The sequence below is a fragment of the Zootoca vivipara genome, chromosome 16 (genome assembly GCF_963506605.1).
Source record: "Zootoca vivipara chromosome 16, rZooViv1.1, whole genome shotgun sequence".
In the NCBI taxonomy this organism is placed as follows: Eukaryota; Metazoa; Chordata; class Lepidosauria; order Squamata; family Lacertidae; genus Zootoca; species Zootoca vivipara.
The window spans coordinates 2,075,152-2,090,912 of record NC_083291.1 but is presented as its reverse complement, the minus strand read 5'-3'; the positions used below and the strand labels follow the sequence as shown (position 1 = coordinate 2,090,912).

The window sequence follows — 15,761 nt, the reverse complement described above, 5'->3', positions numbered from 1 at the left end:
CCTTCATGGATCAATGCCTTGTCGTGGTGAAGGGGCTTGAATAACTCAGAGAAGCTATGAGCTATGCCATGCAGGGCCACCCAAGATGGACAGGTCATAGTGGAGAGTTTTGACTAAACATGATCCACCTGGAGAAGGAACTGGCAGGCCACTCCAGTATCCCTGCCAAGAAAACTCCATGGACAAAGACAACATGCATATAAAAGTTGCCGAACTAAAACTCCCATAACCCCTGGCCACTGGCCATTCAGGCAGAGGTGGATGTGATTTAGAGTCCAGCCATATCTGAAGGGCAACAGGTTTCCCACTACTGCATTTGACCCTCCTTTTTATTATTATATTTTGCTAAATGATGTGAAAGAATCGATACAGTCAACCTATTGGACTCAAGGGTTACAATCCTTAAAATGGACAATTTTTTATACGCAGAATAATGGAAAGATGCTTGAAAATGTAGGTGGATTTCTTCAAAAGTCTGGGATAACTAAGTATAATAAAGTTAACTATAATGATAGGAAAGTGTTTACAGCTGCTTTGAATCCCAGTTTGGGAGAAAGGCGGGATATAAATACATTTAACAACAGCAACAACAATGGAATATGTTAAGAAATAATTATAGATCTCAGAGAAGGGAATTGGCTTTATAGGTATTTATGAAAAAATACTTCCTCTCTTTGTAGCACGTCTGGGGTGTAATTTATAATTTTTAATATCACTAACTTAGAAAACATTTTTAACAGAAATTATACATATGTGCAATAATTTATAATTAACTGCACTGAATTGTATTTTAACTTTTTTAATTTCTACTGTAGCTGCCAACAGATAATATTGTACAGCCTGTCAACCTGAATATAAAACTTCACCTTTAAACAATAGGGAAATGTGTAGAAAATAAGTACTTAGGACAAAAAGGCTTACCACTCTCACAAAAAGGAATTGTAAATGCGACATTACTGTTAAGTACAAATGGCACAAGGATGTTAGCTACAGTATAGCTGCAGTTGATGTCACAATAAGCTGGATAATTTCTAGCCTGCTTACAAGGAAGCTATTGGCATGCTAAATTGTTGAAGGGAGGGGGAGAGAAAAGGAATGTTTAATGCTGGGACTGGGAAGGTTTAAAAGCTAGGTATACGGACCTGTACACACCGTAACATGAATCAAACCGTCCCACCTACATATTTTGGACCTCTATGAAGTAATACAGCCAAAGTTACTGTGTTCATAACTTTCTACAGCTTTTACCTACAACTGAATTCATACTTGGTCCCGTATACCTGAAGGAGCGTCTCCACCCCCATCGTTCTGCCCTGACACTGAGGTCCAGCTCCGAGGGCCTTCTGGCGGTTCCCTCACCGTGAGAAGTGAGGTCACAGGGAACCAGGCAGAGGGCCTGCGCTGTGGAACGCCCTCCCATCAGCTACCAGATATTTAGAAGACATCTGAAGGCAGCCCTGTTTAGGGAGGCTTTTAATGTTTAAGAAATTAGTGTATTTTAATGTTTCTGTTGGAAGCCGCCCAGAGTGGCTGGGGAAACCCGGCCAGATGGGCGGGGTATAAATAATAAATTATTATTATAAATTATTATTATTATTACTTTGAGTTATCTGTGTGCATGTAACCTGCTTTAGGACCTTACAGTGAAGGGGGGGTAATAAATGAAACAAATGCAGCCCGGAATAAGTGTCTTAAAACAGCTTAGTTCTGAGTAAACAAATATAGGGTTGATCAGGCAATCAATTACAGTAATGCTATGGAGTTTACGGTGCAGTCGTATGCATGCATAATATTGCAATCCAACAGTGCCCTTTTATACAGGTCAAAAGGTAAAGGTAAAGGGGCCCCTGACCATCAGGTCCAGTTGTGTCCGACTCTGGGGTTGCGGCGCTCATCTCGCTCTATAGGCCGAGGGAGCCGGCGTTTGTCTGCATACAGCTTCCGGGTCATGTGGCCAGCATGACAAAGCTGCTTGTGGCGAACCAGAGCAGTGCACGGAAACGCCGTTTACCTTCCCGCCGGAGCGGTCCCTATTTATCTACCTGCACTTTTGATGTGCTTTCGAACTGCTAGGTGGGCAGGAGCTGGGACCGAGCAACGGGAGCTCACCCCGTCGCAGGGATTCGAACCGCCGACCTTCTGATCAGCAAGCCCGAGACTCTGTGGTTTAACCCACAGCGCCACCTGGTCTACTCAAAAATAAATCAGATAAGCAGGTAACGAACTGCAGCCGCACTGATCACTCTAATGTGCTTATGAGTACCTATTTCTGAAGCAAAAAATCACCCCTGGTTTTTAGGTGAGGCACTCATGGAGTAAGTAGCATTTTAGAAGATGTATTTCTCTCCTATGTGCGACCAACAGCAGTTTTTTTTCTAAGTAAGAGTCTTGTATTAAAAACAATAAGCAGATGCAACTTTCCAGTTGATTAACAGGTTTGTAAGGCTGCAATCCTATACACATGTCCCCAAGAGTAAATCCCATTGAATTCAGTGGTGTTTACTTCTGAGCAAAACGATTGTGCTGTAAATCAATTAACCTAACCAATTAAATGTTGCAGCTCAAACTGAAAAGCATATGGAAGACGTATGTGTTTATGTTTATATATATAAACACCTTTCTGCTTATCCATACAGCCTCTTGTACAAATGTCCAAGGCTTTCTGACAATTGCTCAGTCCCATTTGATAAAGACAACCATAACTGAATGATAATTACGCGTCCCAGAATGTCCTTCACATATAAACCTATACAACCAAGATGCAAAACATTTACTTTAAATAGTATTCATCCTGTAACTGACTGCCTTTTTTGGCACATGGCGCAGTTCTCAAACATTCACAGGGTCCTATAGAAATGAACTTCTGTTTTTAGAATGGATTTAGGATAGCATAACATTGAACTTTCAAGTCAGGTAAATAAACTTTTTAAAAACAAAAATTAAAAGAAACAAAACATACAGGGGTTTTAACCTCTCTCAGTTTATCTCTTGTGCTTCTCTCTATGTATGCGTACTACCTCCTTCTTGTACAGTCACCATCATGAACCTTCTCCATACATAATTTTTCTTCTGAGTATTCCTGGGAAAGTTTGCTAGTCAGCGTGAGCCAAGTGTTCCCAAGTGATGCATATTTTGGCAAGTCGAAGGCAGTTGGGTACGAGTCTGGAGAAAACAATGCTTCAATACAATATCATTCTAATAATGTACTGTATTTGGAACCACTACAATGTTTCACTTAAAAGTTTTGCAAAAGTTAAGAAGTGAAATCATTTATCTGGACCATTAAAATTCCTAGTTTTCTAGCCTCACGGAAAGAGTGCCATTTCAAGAACTATACATACAAAAAATATACAAGAAATCTCTGGCTTGTATAATTTATATCCCACCTTCCCTCTAAGGAGTTCAAGGTCATGTAAATAGTTCTCCTCTCCATTTTATCCTTACAACAACCCTGTGATGTAGCTTAGGCTGTGAGTGAGTTACTGGCTCAGGGTCACCCAGTGAGTTTCATGGGCGAGGGGGGGGTTGGGTTTCTCAGGTCCAGCCCAACACTCTAACCCAGGCCTCCCCAAACTCGGCCCTCCAGATGTTTTGGGACTACAACTCCCATCATCCCTAGCTAACAGGACCAGTAGTCAGGGATCATAGAATCATAGAGTTGGAAGAGACCACAAGGGCCATCCAGTCCAACCCCCTGCCAAGCAGGAAACACCATCAAAGCATTCCTGACAGATGGCTGTCAAGCCTCCGCTTAAAGACCTCCAAAGAAGGAGACTCCACCACACTCCTTGGCAGCAAGTTCCACTGTCGAACAGCTCTTACTGTCAGGAAGTTCTTCCTAATGTTTAGGTGGAATCTTCTTTCTTGTAGCTTGAATCCATTGCTCCGTGTCCGCTTCTCTGGAGCAGCAGGAAAAAACCTTTCTCCCTCCTCTATATGGCATCCTTTTATATATTTGAACATGGCTATCATATCACCCCTTAACCTTCTCTTCTCCAGGCTAAACATACCCAGCTCCCTAAGCCCTTCCTCATAAGGCATTGTTTCCAGGCCTTTGACCATTTTGGTTGCCCTCTTCTGGACACGTTCCAGCTTGTCAGTATCCTTCTTGAACTGTGGTGCCCAGAACTGGACACAGTACTCCAGGTGAGGTCTGACCAGAGCAGAATACAGTGGTACTATTACTTCCCTAGATGCTATACTCCTCTTGATGCAGCCCAGAATTTCATTGGCTTTTTTTAGCTGCTGCATCACACTTTTGACTCATGTCAAGTTGGTGGTCTACCAAGACTCCTAGATCCTTTTCACATGTACTGCTCTCAAGCCAGGGGTCACCCATCCTGTATTTGTGCCTTTCATTTTTTTTGCCCAAGTGTAGCACTTTACATTTCTCCCTGTTAAAATTCATCTTGTTTGCTGATGATGGGAGCTGTAGTCCCAAAACATCTGGAGGGCCGAGTTTGGGGATGCCTGCTCTAACCACTTACCCAGGCTCTCTTTTGTAGTAGCTTGTATATGTCTAAAATGAAAATTCAGGTGTCTTATGACTTACTAAGATTTTTAACCTGTTCATCAAACAGCAAAGCCTATTGCCCATCTCAAATGGCAACAGCTGTAACAGTAAATGATGTGTTGAATAGAGACGTCTTTATAATTCACTTGTTAAGTGTTTCTCACTAAGATTGTAATTAGTGTCACCATTTTCCCATGACGCGCATACAGTATTTCTCAATTCACGTTACCACTGAATACATGTTACCCAAAGCAATCGGTCTGCATACTTCCCCTCCCCAAAGGCATGATGAGCAAACAAGGGACTTTATTACACTGAAATTATATTCTTGCAAAGGCAGGCTGCTGCAAACATTCCTGCATTGCAGGGGGTTGGACTAGATGATCCTCGTGGTCCCTTCCAACTTTATGATTCTTTGAAATGACTTCTGTAAATAACTACAAGGAAATTATGACCATAAAGATGGGGCCAATTTGTACACATTGTTATTCTCCCACCCACATTTGGCTTCTTTTGTTGTCAAGCACACTGTGCTGTACCTGGTGGAGAGATTAGAATCCTTTAGGCAACAACTACCGGTAAACTGCAGAGCTACCAATTGTCACCTGGAAACGTATGTTTGACTTCCAATATTAAAGCTACTCTTATTTGTCTACCCCTTGGAATTTTACCAATCAATTTCCAATTTTGTTCACCACAACAGTAACAGCTGTTCGGCAGTGGAATTTTCTACCAAGGAGTGTGGTGGAGTCTCCTTCTTTGGAGGTCTTTAAGCAGAGGCTTGACAGCCATATGTCAAGAATGCTTTGATGGTGTTTCCTGCTTGGCAGGGGGTTAGACTGGATGGCCCTTGTGGTCTCTTCCAACTCTATGATTCTATATGTGCAAAAAGGGTTTCCCTCCTCTTCTTTAAGGTTTTCTTTAAGGAAGGGACCCAGGTGGCGCTGTGGTTAAACCACTGAGCCTAGGGCTTGCTGATCAGAAGATTGGCGGTTCGAATCCCTGCGACGGGGTGAGCTCCCGTTGCTCGGTCCCAGCTCCTGCCAACCTAGCAGTTCGAAAGCATGTCAAAATGCAAGTAGATAAATAGGAACCGCTACAGCGGGAAGGTAAACGGCGTTTCCATGTGCTGCTCTGGTTTGCCAGAAGCGGCTTTGTCATGCTGGCCACATGACCTGGAAGCTATACGCCGGCTCCCTCGGCCAATAATGCGAGATGAGCGCGCAACCCCAGAGTCGGCCACGACTGGACCTAATGGTCAGGGGTCCCTTTACCTTTACCTTTACTGTTACAAGAGGAAGGCACCTTTTGCAAGAGTTGAGCTTGAGTGAGAAAAAAGTATGTTGCAAAAACCCAGCAGAGTCCACTGAAATGACCAAGTGCTTCAAAAGACATAAAATATGTTTTATATAAAGAATGCAGAAGATTGAGGTAGTGAGCCAAACCTGAGTTAGGCTGCAATTATATGCACAGTTACCAGGGAATAAGTCCGACTGCGGTCAACAGGATTTACTTCTGAGTAGACATATCGAGGATTGCATTTTAAAATAATAGGCAGGCATTTCCCCGCCCCCCGCAAATGAAAAAATATAAAATAAAATGGATCCATCCAGAATACTGTGTGAAGCACTAACATCTTTTCAGCTTTTATGCTAGAGTTCCTTTTTCAAAAGCGGTTCTTTTCCTAAGTAGTTTATTGCAACAGATTGAAATGACATACTGTCCTCTAGCACCGTAGAAATGTCCGAATTCAAATGTTTTTCATTTAACTGGGACTGTGTACATTTCACTGTTTGGGATTGGGGATTTGTTGCTAGGATAACCCTTTAGCTCTTGGTTCTTTATTTAGGTCCCTCAGAACTCTCTTGACCTGCTGTCAGATTACAACACAAAGTCTTAGAGATAAAGACCACAGACAACAGTTTCCTTGACTAACCACTTTCCAGCTTAGGAAAGCTAAAGCTCGTTTTGCATATTTGAAAGCAGAGGTACAGAAAAACAGCAGGAACCACCAAATTAGTCTTGCATGTTGTTAATACCTAGAACAACCCTTGCCGTATAAATTTGTTTTAATTCTACAATGAATGCACTTTGATCGTTATACACTGCAGAAAGAAAGAGAGCGAGGAAGAAATAAAATACTTTGCACTGAAAACAAATTGCATTTGACTCTCCATTAGAATATAGCAATACTGCTTGTCATTTAGGTATTTCCTTGCACAGAACAAGGACAAATTCTGCAGCCAATAACAGGCGCAATAACAGGAGATATCCTGTCCCAATGAAAACCAAGAACGCCACCTCTGCAATGCTTCTAACCTCTGTTGCTTCAGGAGCCAGAGTCCATGTGCCATCGGGATTAGTCATTAATGCTTGCTACAGATGACAGAACAATCTTGTTGAGTGCTTTTGGAAACCATCCTGTAAACTACTGCGAAACTTTCAAAACATTTGTTTAGATGTAACAAAATTACAACAATACTATACATAAATAAACCCCACTGAACTCATTGAACTTCTGAGTTGCAGAATATCCACATTCTATAGCCCACCACTTCAAGAAGGAAGCAACATGCCCTTTCCTTTATATTCCAATAGTGATTTCAGTTCTCTTTTTTTAAAATGTATTTATTAAAGATTTTTACAAACAACTAAAACATACAAAATACAATACACAAAAAAGAAATACAAAACACAAAAAATACAAAATACAAAAAAATAGAAAAATACAAAAACAAAAATTCTTGCTTGTAAACCTTATTTCTAATCTATTGACTTCCTCTTTCCACCTCCTACTGCGGTTCTTTGCAATTCATACTTAGTAAATTCTAAATCTTATATAAGCTCTAATTATTACTTCAATATTCCTTATTGCTATATCTTTTATATCTTAACCTTATAAACTCAATCTAAATCTTACTTCTTAATTACTTTATCCTTATCATCTATCAATACTTGTTTCAAACCCTTATAATATCTACAACCTCTTTGTATCTCCAGTTCTCTGAGTGCTGGTCAGTAAGTAGCCAAAATGTTCATAACCGCCCACAAGACGGATGAACCGGCAACCTTGCGGGAACCCCAATATTTGCAAAAGTTCCCAAAAAAAAATCCACAGAGGAAAACTCTCTAAGGGGGACATGGAATCATGCCACCCAAAAGCCCAGTAAGGGCTTATGCCCAGTTGGCATGCCCAGGATGCTGACTGACAGAGAGAGAAAGCAAAATATGAGGGGAAATGGAAGTGGAAATAGAATGAAGTGTCTGGGATCCTGAGCAGGAGCTCTGCACTCTGCAACATTTCTGTGCACAAATAGCAAATTCAATTCACTGAGTGCTGATCCTTGTGAACCCAAAAAAGGCACCATCTGTGCACAGGGGAGAAGTATCGGCAGGCTTGGAGGAATCCCAAGTTTGCAGAAGCAAAGCAAAATAGCAAGCCCACTGAGCTGAGCATGCTCAGTAGCCAAGAGTGATGACTCAAGTCAAGGGACAGGGGTAGAAAAGCAGCTGGACAGAAAACACAGTGGAGTCTCCTAGAAAAGAGAAACCATGAACAAGCACACTCAGCTTTTTGTTTCAGGACCCACCTGACTAGAACAAATATCTGCCTGAAGCAAAACTATCCACCCAGCAATTTCCCCATAGACTGAATTGTGTGATGTGGCCAACTGTGAGCCACAAGAAAAACAAGCGCACTCTCCGGCACTTCTAACAAATAAAATCCATCAAGGCGTCAAACGCAAATGAATATTTTAAAAAATAGATATACCCTCAGCCATCGGTCAGACCCCAGCCAGTGGGAGCATAGCCTCACCCACTGAAAACCTTCCTGCACATTTAGCACATAAAACTGTGCATTTACCAAGTGCTGCTCTCCAATACCCTCTCAAGGTTTCACTTCTATCACTCAAAACTATTTTTCCAGCATCCGAGAAAATGTAATAGTCACCATCCCTAGATAATACCTCAACTGCTTTTCTAACTGCTGCATGGAATGTGGTCCTGGATATTTATACAACATTGGATAATGTTGTAAAATGGTGTGTCACGGTGCACTCATCTCCTCGCCAAACCATTTGTAAACCCTGCTGCCCCCCGTCGAGCCGCATTACTAAAAGTAACAAACAAGAGTCGTGCTGTAACAATGCCTGGCCATTTTGTGAAACTCTCATTTAATCTTCGTACTGCAATTCTTTGAAAGCTATATGCTCCCTCCTCCTGTGTTGAGTGCAAATCTAGCTAGATGTTTCAGAAAGGAGGGAGCTGTGCTTATGACATGTGCAAAGGACCGTGATGTCAAAGAAAAACAAAACCTATGTTGAACAGAGCTGCAATATCCCTGCCATGTTAGGAAATGCCACCGCTGACACACGAGGCCTTGCACACAGCTCAGAAACAACAGTAATTAAGGCTGCAAAACGGGGGGTGATACGTTTGTGCCAGTTTCGCCAACCTGATATCCTGCAGATGATTTGGACTGCGGGTGATTTGGAGGGCACCAGATTGGTGAAAGCTGGTCTAAGCTCTAACCTAAAAGCTCTCCAGACATCTCTAAGGCAAAGATACCTTGCCAACCCATGCACTCAATATTGTTAGGCGGGTTTGGGCCTGCAGATGATAGTCGACATAACATAATGGATCTGTCCCTCCCAGTATGCTATTGTAGCAGCATGATGCATTTTGCGCCACTATAGTTACTGGGAGCTCGTTAGCCTGGGAAGGTAGTTCATCCAGGAGAAGGAAAACTCGGAAAACTCTGACCCTAAACCTCTGCTGCCTTGTGGGATATCTTCGGAAGAAGAAAAGGCAAATGAGTAACACAAATCCAGAGTAGAGTCCCTAAGACGGTCGGGTGGCGCCTTGTATGCCTCCTCCCGGCATCTCCTGCAGCCAAGCTGGTGCCGAATGTATTGCTCTTTTCCCTTTGGACCCACAGCAAGGCCAAGGAGGGGGCGGTGTCTTGCTGTCTGGGCAGCCCAGGACCTCAATGTTCAATGCCCAGGCTTGCACCCCAGGGAGGTCAATTCCGTGCTGCGGTTTGACCTCACCCCCAGAGGCACACACCGTTGTCTCTCAAGACAGACAGATGCCAACATCAATATCTGACTCATGATCGTTTCGTACAGATTAGTAAACCTCTCACTGTATGTACTTTGCTCACAGTCACAAGAATGGTGTAACGTTGGAAAATGTCGGTCACTTCTCCTACCTAGGTAAGTTATCTTTTCACAAGGGCCAACACTGATGCCAAAATCCAGCATCACCTGAGCTCTGAGAGTGCGGCTTTCTCCCGATTGAAGTGTAGAGTGTTTGAGGATATTCGCAGAGAAACCAAAATGCTTGTTTACAAAGCTATTGTATTACCAACCTTACTATATGCTTGTGAAACATGGACCACTTATGAACGCCATCTCCAACGTCTTGAAGGATTCCATCAACGGTGTCTCCGAAAAGTTTTACACATCACTTGGGAAGACAGGCAAACTAATATCAGTGTACTGGAAAAAGCAATAATTCTTCAACATCAACTTCGTTGGACTGGTCATGTTGTGCGGATGCCTGATTATCGTCTTCCAAAGCAACTACTCTATTCCGAACTTAAAAGTGGAAAGCGTAATGCTGGTGGTCAACAAAAGAGGTTTAAAGACTGTCTCAAGGCAAATCTAAAAAGAATGTAGTATAAACACTGACAACTGGGAAATACTGGCCTGCGAGTGCTCCAGTTGGAGAACAGCCTTTATCAAAGGTGTCATGCACTTTGAAGACACTCGAACTCAGGACGGAAGGGAGAAACGTGCTTGCACGCTCGGCAAATCCACACTGTGATCAACTCCCACCTGGTAACCAATGTCCCCACTGTGGAAGGACGTGTGGATCCAGAATTGGCCTCCACAGTCACTTACGGACTTATTGTTAAAACCGTGTTTATGGAAGACAATCATACTCGGCTACGAGGGATCGCCAAAGAAGAGGAGTGTGAATGTATAAACTGGCCCACTGAGCCAGTGAAGATGTAGCATGACTCATCATTTATGGGTAAGGAATAGGGCAGGCATGTCCAACAGGTAGATTGTGATCTATCAGCAGATCACTGGGTAGATCATGGGTAGATCACTGGCTCCGCCAAAGAAGCTTAACAACTTTGAACTTTTACATGAACCCCCCAAAATGGGGCTCTCCTCCTCCCCCAAAAAGCTCAACCTGAACACCAAAAATGGGGGTAGATCACTGCCAGTTTTTAACTCTGTGAGTAGATCGCGGTCTCTTGGGAGTTGGCCACTCTTGGGAGTTGGCCAGTTCCTGTCCCCACTCCCCCCTCTCCATCAGTCCATTATGAATTCCTTTCATCCTTCCCCAACCATCCTTAACCATGGCTAAGGACGCTGCCAATGTAAGCCTTAATCACAGCCAACCCTGCTTGCAATTGTGGTAAATGGTAAACTCTGTTTAGCATTAACCATGGTTAAGGATATAAAGGGTGTATGGGGGGGGGATTTGCACCAGAAAGGAGACAGACAAGAATAAAGGATCACACATTCCTGTGGCCCATGCCCAGTCTCTCTACCATGGTTCAGGAGTGGTCTCTATTGCATCTACACCAGTCCCTTTTTAATGTACAGATTGGAAATTCTAATCCAAATTCTAATCAGATCACAGGAAATTGTAGCTTTTTCTGGAATATTGCTGTTTCAATCCATCTTTTGTGAAAGCTTGTATTGAGCATAACCGATCGCCTCATTGATGAACTCTGCATTCCCCCAAAGAGCTTGAAAACCATTAGGAAGATCCAGAATGTTATTACACAACCAGAATGGTCATGCAAACAACTGTATATTAATCAGATACGACATTTCAAACTTTCTCATATAAAACCTTATGGTAGATATATCCTGGAAATCTTTTTTTTAAGCTGGGAGAATGCAGACATGTATAAACATTTGGCAAAGACTGCTTAGCTACATTTATCCTCATGCAGTGTTTACTCGGAAGTACTGTAATGCAAACTGTATCTTTAAAGTATTCCACTGGAAAACAAGACATGCAGAACTTCACATCACAACACTTTTCAACAGAGGCATATGACTGCAGTGGACAGGCTTGCCTAAATGTTTTCAGCAGGTGGAAGAGCACAGTTAATACACCTCACTTTTAAACGAAGATATCTGGTTCTGCTTTGGCCATTTGCAGATGGCAGTTGGCCAATTTTAATCTGTTTTGGTATTTTTACTTTTGAATGGTTGTAAATTCTTCTTCTTTCTGCTGCTTTGACATACCTGAACTGGCAAAGCCTATTTATAGCTTAGGTCCGTATAGTTAAAGCTATGGTTTTCCCAGTAGTGATGTATGGAAGTGAGAGCTGGACCATAAAGAAGGCTGATCGCCGAAGAATTGATGCTTTTGAATTATGGTGCTGGAGGAGACTCTTGAGAGTCCCATGGACTGCAAGAAGATCAAACCTATCCATTCTTAAGGAAATCAGCCCTGAGTGCTCACTGGAAGGACAGATCGTGAAGCTGAGGCTCCAATACTTTGGCCACCTCATGAGAAGAGAAGACTCCCTGGAAAAGACCCTGATGTTGGGAAAGATGGAGGGCACAAGGAGAAGGGGACGACAGAGGACGAGATGGTTGGACAGTGTTCTCGAAGCTACCAACATGAGTTTGACCAAACTGCGGGAGGCAGTGGAAGACAGGAGTGCCTGGCGTGCTCTGGTCCATGGGGTCACGAAGAGTCAGACACGACTAAAGGCCTACACAACAACATTTATAGCTGCAGCACCACACCCACAGGTAGGTCTACAAGGAGATGGAAATAAACCAGCAAAACAGAGCCGGCATGATCCAAGGAACCTTTAGGACCTAAATCACAACCTGTGCAAAGCATGTTTGGGGTGATGTTTGAATTGAGCCACAGTATGGAGAAGGTGAGCAAATATATTCTTGAGTATATCAGCTCTTTAACTCACAGTATTATATGCTTGCAGAAATGCATTTGTGGCTGAAACTGTGAACTATTTCGCATTTGTAGCAGCCCTTGAGCAAGCTCTCAAGTGTGCAGGCTTGACGCCATCATGCTACGTACGGAAACGAAACGGTTCCTCCAAACTCTATATACGTAAGCTGTTGCCGCAATCTGTGTCCCTCCCAACAGTTCAAAACGCAGCTGTTGGAACTGCGCAAATCACAGGGGTCATATCCACAGTCCTGACGTGAAGGTCATCATCCACAGGTCATGTATTTGGCATCATCCATGAGCACAACAGAAGCAGCACACAAGGTAGAACCGTTTCAGCAGTAGCACACGGACTATGGAATTCACTGCCTAGTATTCTGCTTGCCTTAAGACATGTTATTCTTCCCATATGCTTTGGACCTGAGCAGTAGCTGAAGGCTATTTACTGCCGATGCTTTGAATTTTTGCTTTGCTTTCTGTTTTGCGGTTTTTATTCGCAGCGCAGACATTACAGATCCCATTTAATATATGACTGTTAGACATTCTAACAGTCCCACATGCAGAAAGAAAAGACGGCTAATAATATCAAAACAGTGGGTGAAGGGGAGGGAAACGGAGGCTGCCAGGAAATGTGAACCAGCCCTGATACAGACACAGCGGCAAATCACAAGCTAAAGTTACTGAGAAAGCAGCACGGTTTTAAAAGTGAGTGGTACTACTTTCTCCAGACAATACTAACCTTTGCTTCAACTTCTGGAGACACTTTCTCCACTTTGTTCTTGCTTAACAGGCTTTTCACCAGCTCCTCCACTTGCACATTGAACTTCATGAAGGTCACGTAGACGAAATAAGCAAGCAGCAGCGTTAAACTTTCCCACCACATGATGAAGTTATCCAAAAAGAAGATGATCAGCAATACCAAGTCCATGATGTAAAAAGACACATCCCGAAAGAGGGGCCACCAGGTGAGGTGCAGGATCTCCTTGGAAAACAAAGCACACATCCCAATCACAAAGAGTATATTGAACACCGCAGACCCAACTATTGTCCCAATGCCGACGTTGCTGTGGGATATAAAAACTCCTATTAGAGAAGTAAAGAGTTCTGGGGCTGAGCCACCAGCAGCCATGAAGGTTGCCCCGGCCACATCATCGGAAATCGCCAGTTTTTCTGTAATGACTGTCAATGAAGGAACAAAGAACTCATCGCAGACAATGGCTAAGGCTATGAACATGTAAATCATTCCACAGATGTGAAGTATTACAGCACCCCTCCGTCTTTCTTCAAGAGAAAAAAGGTCTTCCGGGTACTCTCCCTTGGAGTGCTCCTCCGTATGGTTATCCTGCCCAGCTTCGTATTTCATAGAAATAGGTGAATCTGGAGCGCCGGTTTGATTCTGTTCGTTAAAGTCCAAAAGAGTTCTTTGATGCATGTGCTTTGACTTATGGCTATCTAGATTGCTGGTCGTCTCTGTGCTATAAGGTTGCAACTGGAAAAAGGCACTAATTGAAAGATATAGCGTGCTAACGGCCACGATGCCCAGGAAAAGTCCTGTTATTCGTATCAGTCTCAGCTTTTTCCTAACGTTTGGGTGTTTCTTACAGCCAAGCAGTGGTTCTGGCAGACACAATTCCTCAAGAAAGCTAACGACAATGTTTTTGCACGGAGCCATTCTCAGCTCTTTCTTGCGGTCCAAGAATTTAAAGTCAGACAGATTGTTCTGTCATTCTTCTCTCACTGTTCAAGTAAATGCTGCTCTGACGGGTCCTCTCAGAATCCAATAGCTTTATGCTTCATGTGGAACACATCCCTTGGTTGTGCTTAAAAAGAGAGAGAAATGTTTCCATCAGTTTAGTTACAAGGTCAAACATCTTATGTGTCAAAAGACATTTCCCTGTACATTATCAAAAAACGGGTTAAATTTCCTGCTACATGAAACCAAAAGGACTAATAACACAAATAAGTGCTGCTCAACATTTTATGTGATGGAAAACCTGGGGTTGCCACCAGGTACGCATCAACAGGGAGCATTTTTTCCTGATTTTGAATCATTGCACTCCAGTCATCATTTAGAAATCTGAGCACTCATTTCCTAATTTCCTATAGCTGAAGCAAAACCTGCTAAGTTCATGATCCCAGGATCAGTCACTGAGCGTACCTGTCCTGACCCCTCATTATTTTAGTCAGCATCAAGTTAATGCAGGTGCATGAATACATTGCATGAGTGGAAGTGTGCAAATTCATTCTTCCGGGGGGGGGGGGGGGAGGGCGGAATCTGTGACTGTAGTTTGGTGAGAAGAAAATGCAACAAGTGTGAATATTATTGTCAGGAAAGTGTGCAGAATGGTGATCTGGCTGGCACCGAGGAGCATTCCAAAAACCAGTCCCAATTCACAATCCCTTGGGACTGAAGCTTTAGGATTTAAGCCACTTTAAACAATTAATACCCACCAAAGTCAACTGAATTAGACTGGCTGAAATCCAGCCGCTTCATATGGATTCACAGCCCTGTGGACCTGGTTGCAAGTTCTTTCTTTAAAGGCAGTAATTATCCAATATTGCAATATGAAATCTGCAGCGTTGAAAAGTGAAAACAATTCTTAAACCACCCCGGCAGTCCTTTTGAAGCATAGTTAGAAGAATAGGCCTACTCAAATACGATCCAATGGGATGCACTCACTAATAGCAAACTCAGAGCCACTGTAAACTCAGAGCAAATTAATACGCACTGGAAAAAGACACTACAAGAGATTAAAGTGCGTTATCATAAAAGGAGAAGCTGTAGAAAACTCCCTCACTGCCTAGGTACCCACCGACCGCAATAAAGGCTGGTAAAGACAAAACATGTACAATGGATTCAACTGTCCTCTCCTCCTCCCTGACCCTCCTTTTTATAAGCAGTCATGGCATACTTACGGCCGAGGAATTAATTACTCTCTAAGCCTCTCCTCCTCCGACCTCTGATCATCCCTCAGACTCCGCTGTGCACTTTTCCCAGCAAACTGATCCTATTACCGTACAGATTCAGGCTTCCTTGTACATTTTTTTTTGTAAGTTACCATCTGCAGGGCGTATCATGGTGCAGTTGAAATTTTTGCTTCTCTCCAAATCCGTCCTACCGAAAAACAACAAAACCTTCCCTACTGCATGGATGTCCCTTTACTAATTTTTTTTCCCTAGAGAGAGGGATTTAACTGTATCTATCTCATTCTCCCTTTCCGAAACAAAACAGCTCTTCAGCTGAAATGCTCAGGATGACTAGAGCAAATCAGCCACGGCAAAGGAAAATCCC

At 42.9% G+C, this 15,761-nt stretch overlaps 1 protein-coding gene across 1 annotated transcript in view; it reads right to left on the bottom strand.

Annotated features, from left to right (window-relative positions):
* Positions 1 to 14,280, bottom strand: part of SLC24A2 (solute carrier family 24 member 2) — a 96,223-nt gene extending 81,943 nt beyond the window's left edge. The window contains exon 1 of the mRNA XM_035141000.2: positions 13,209 to 14,280. Coding sequence (XP_034996891.2) covers positions 13,209 to 14,141 — 933 coding nt within the window. The 5' untranslated portion in view covers positions 14,142 to 14,280. The remainder of the gene's footprint in view (positions 1 to 13,208) is intronic.
* Between the last annotated feature and the right edge of the window lie 1,481 nt (positions 14,281 to 15,761).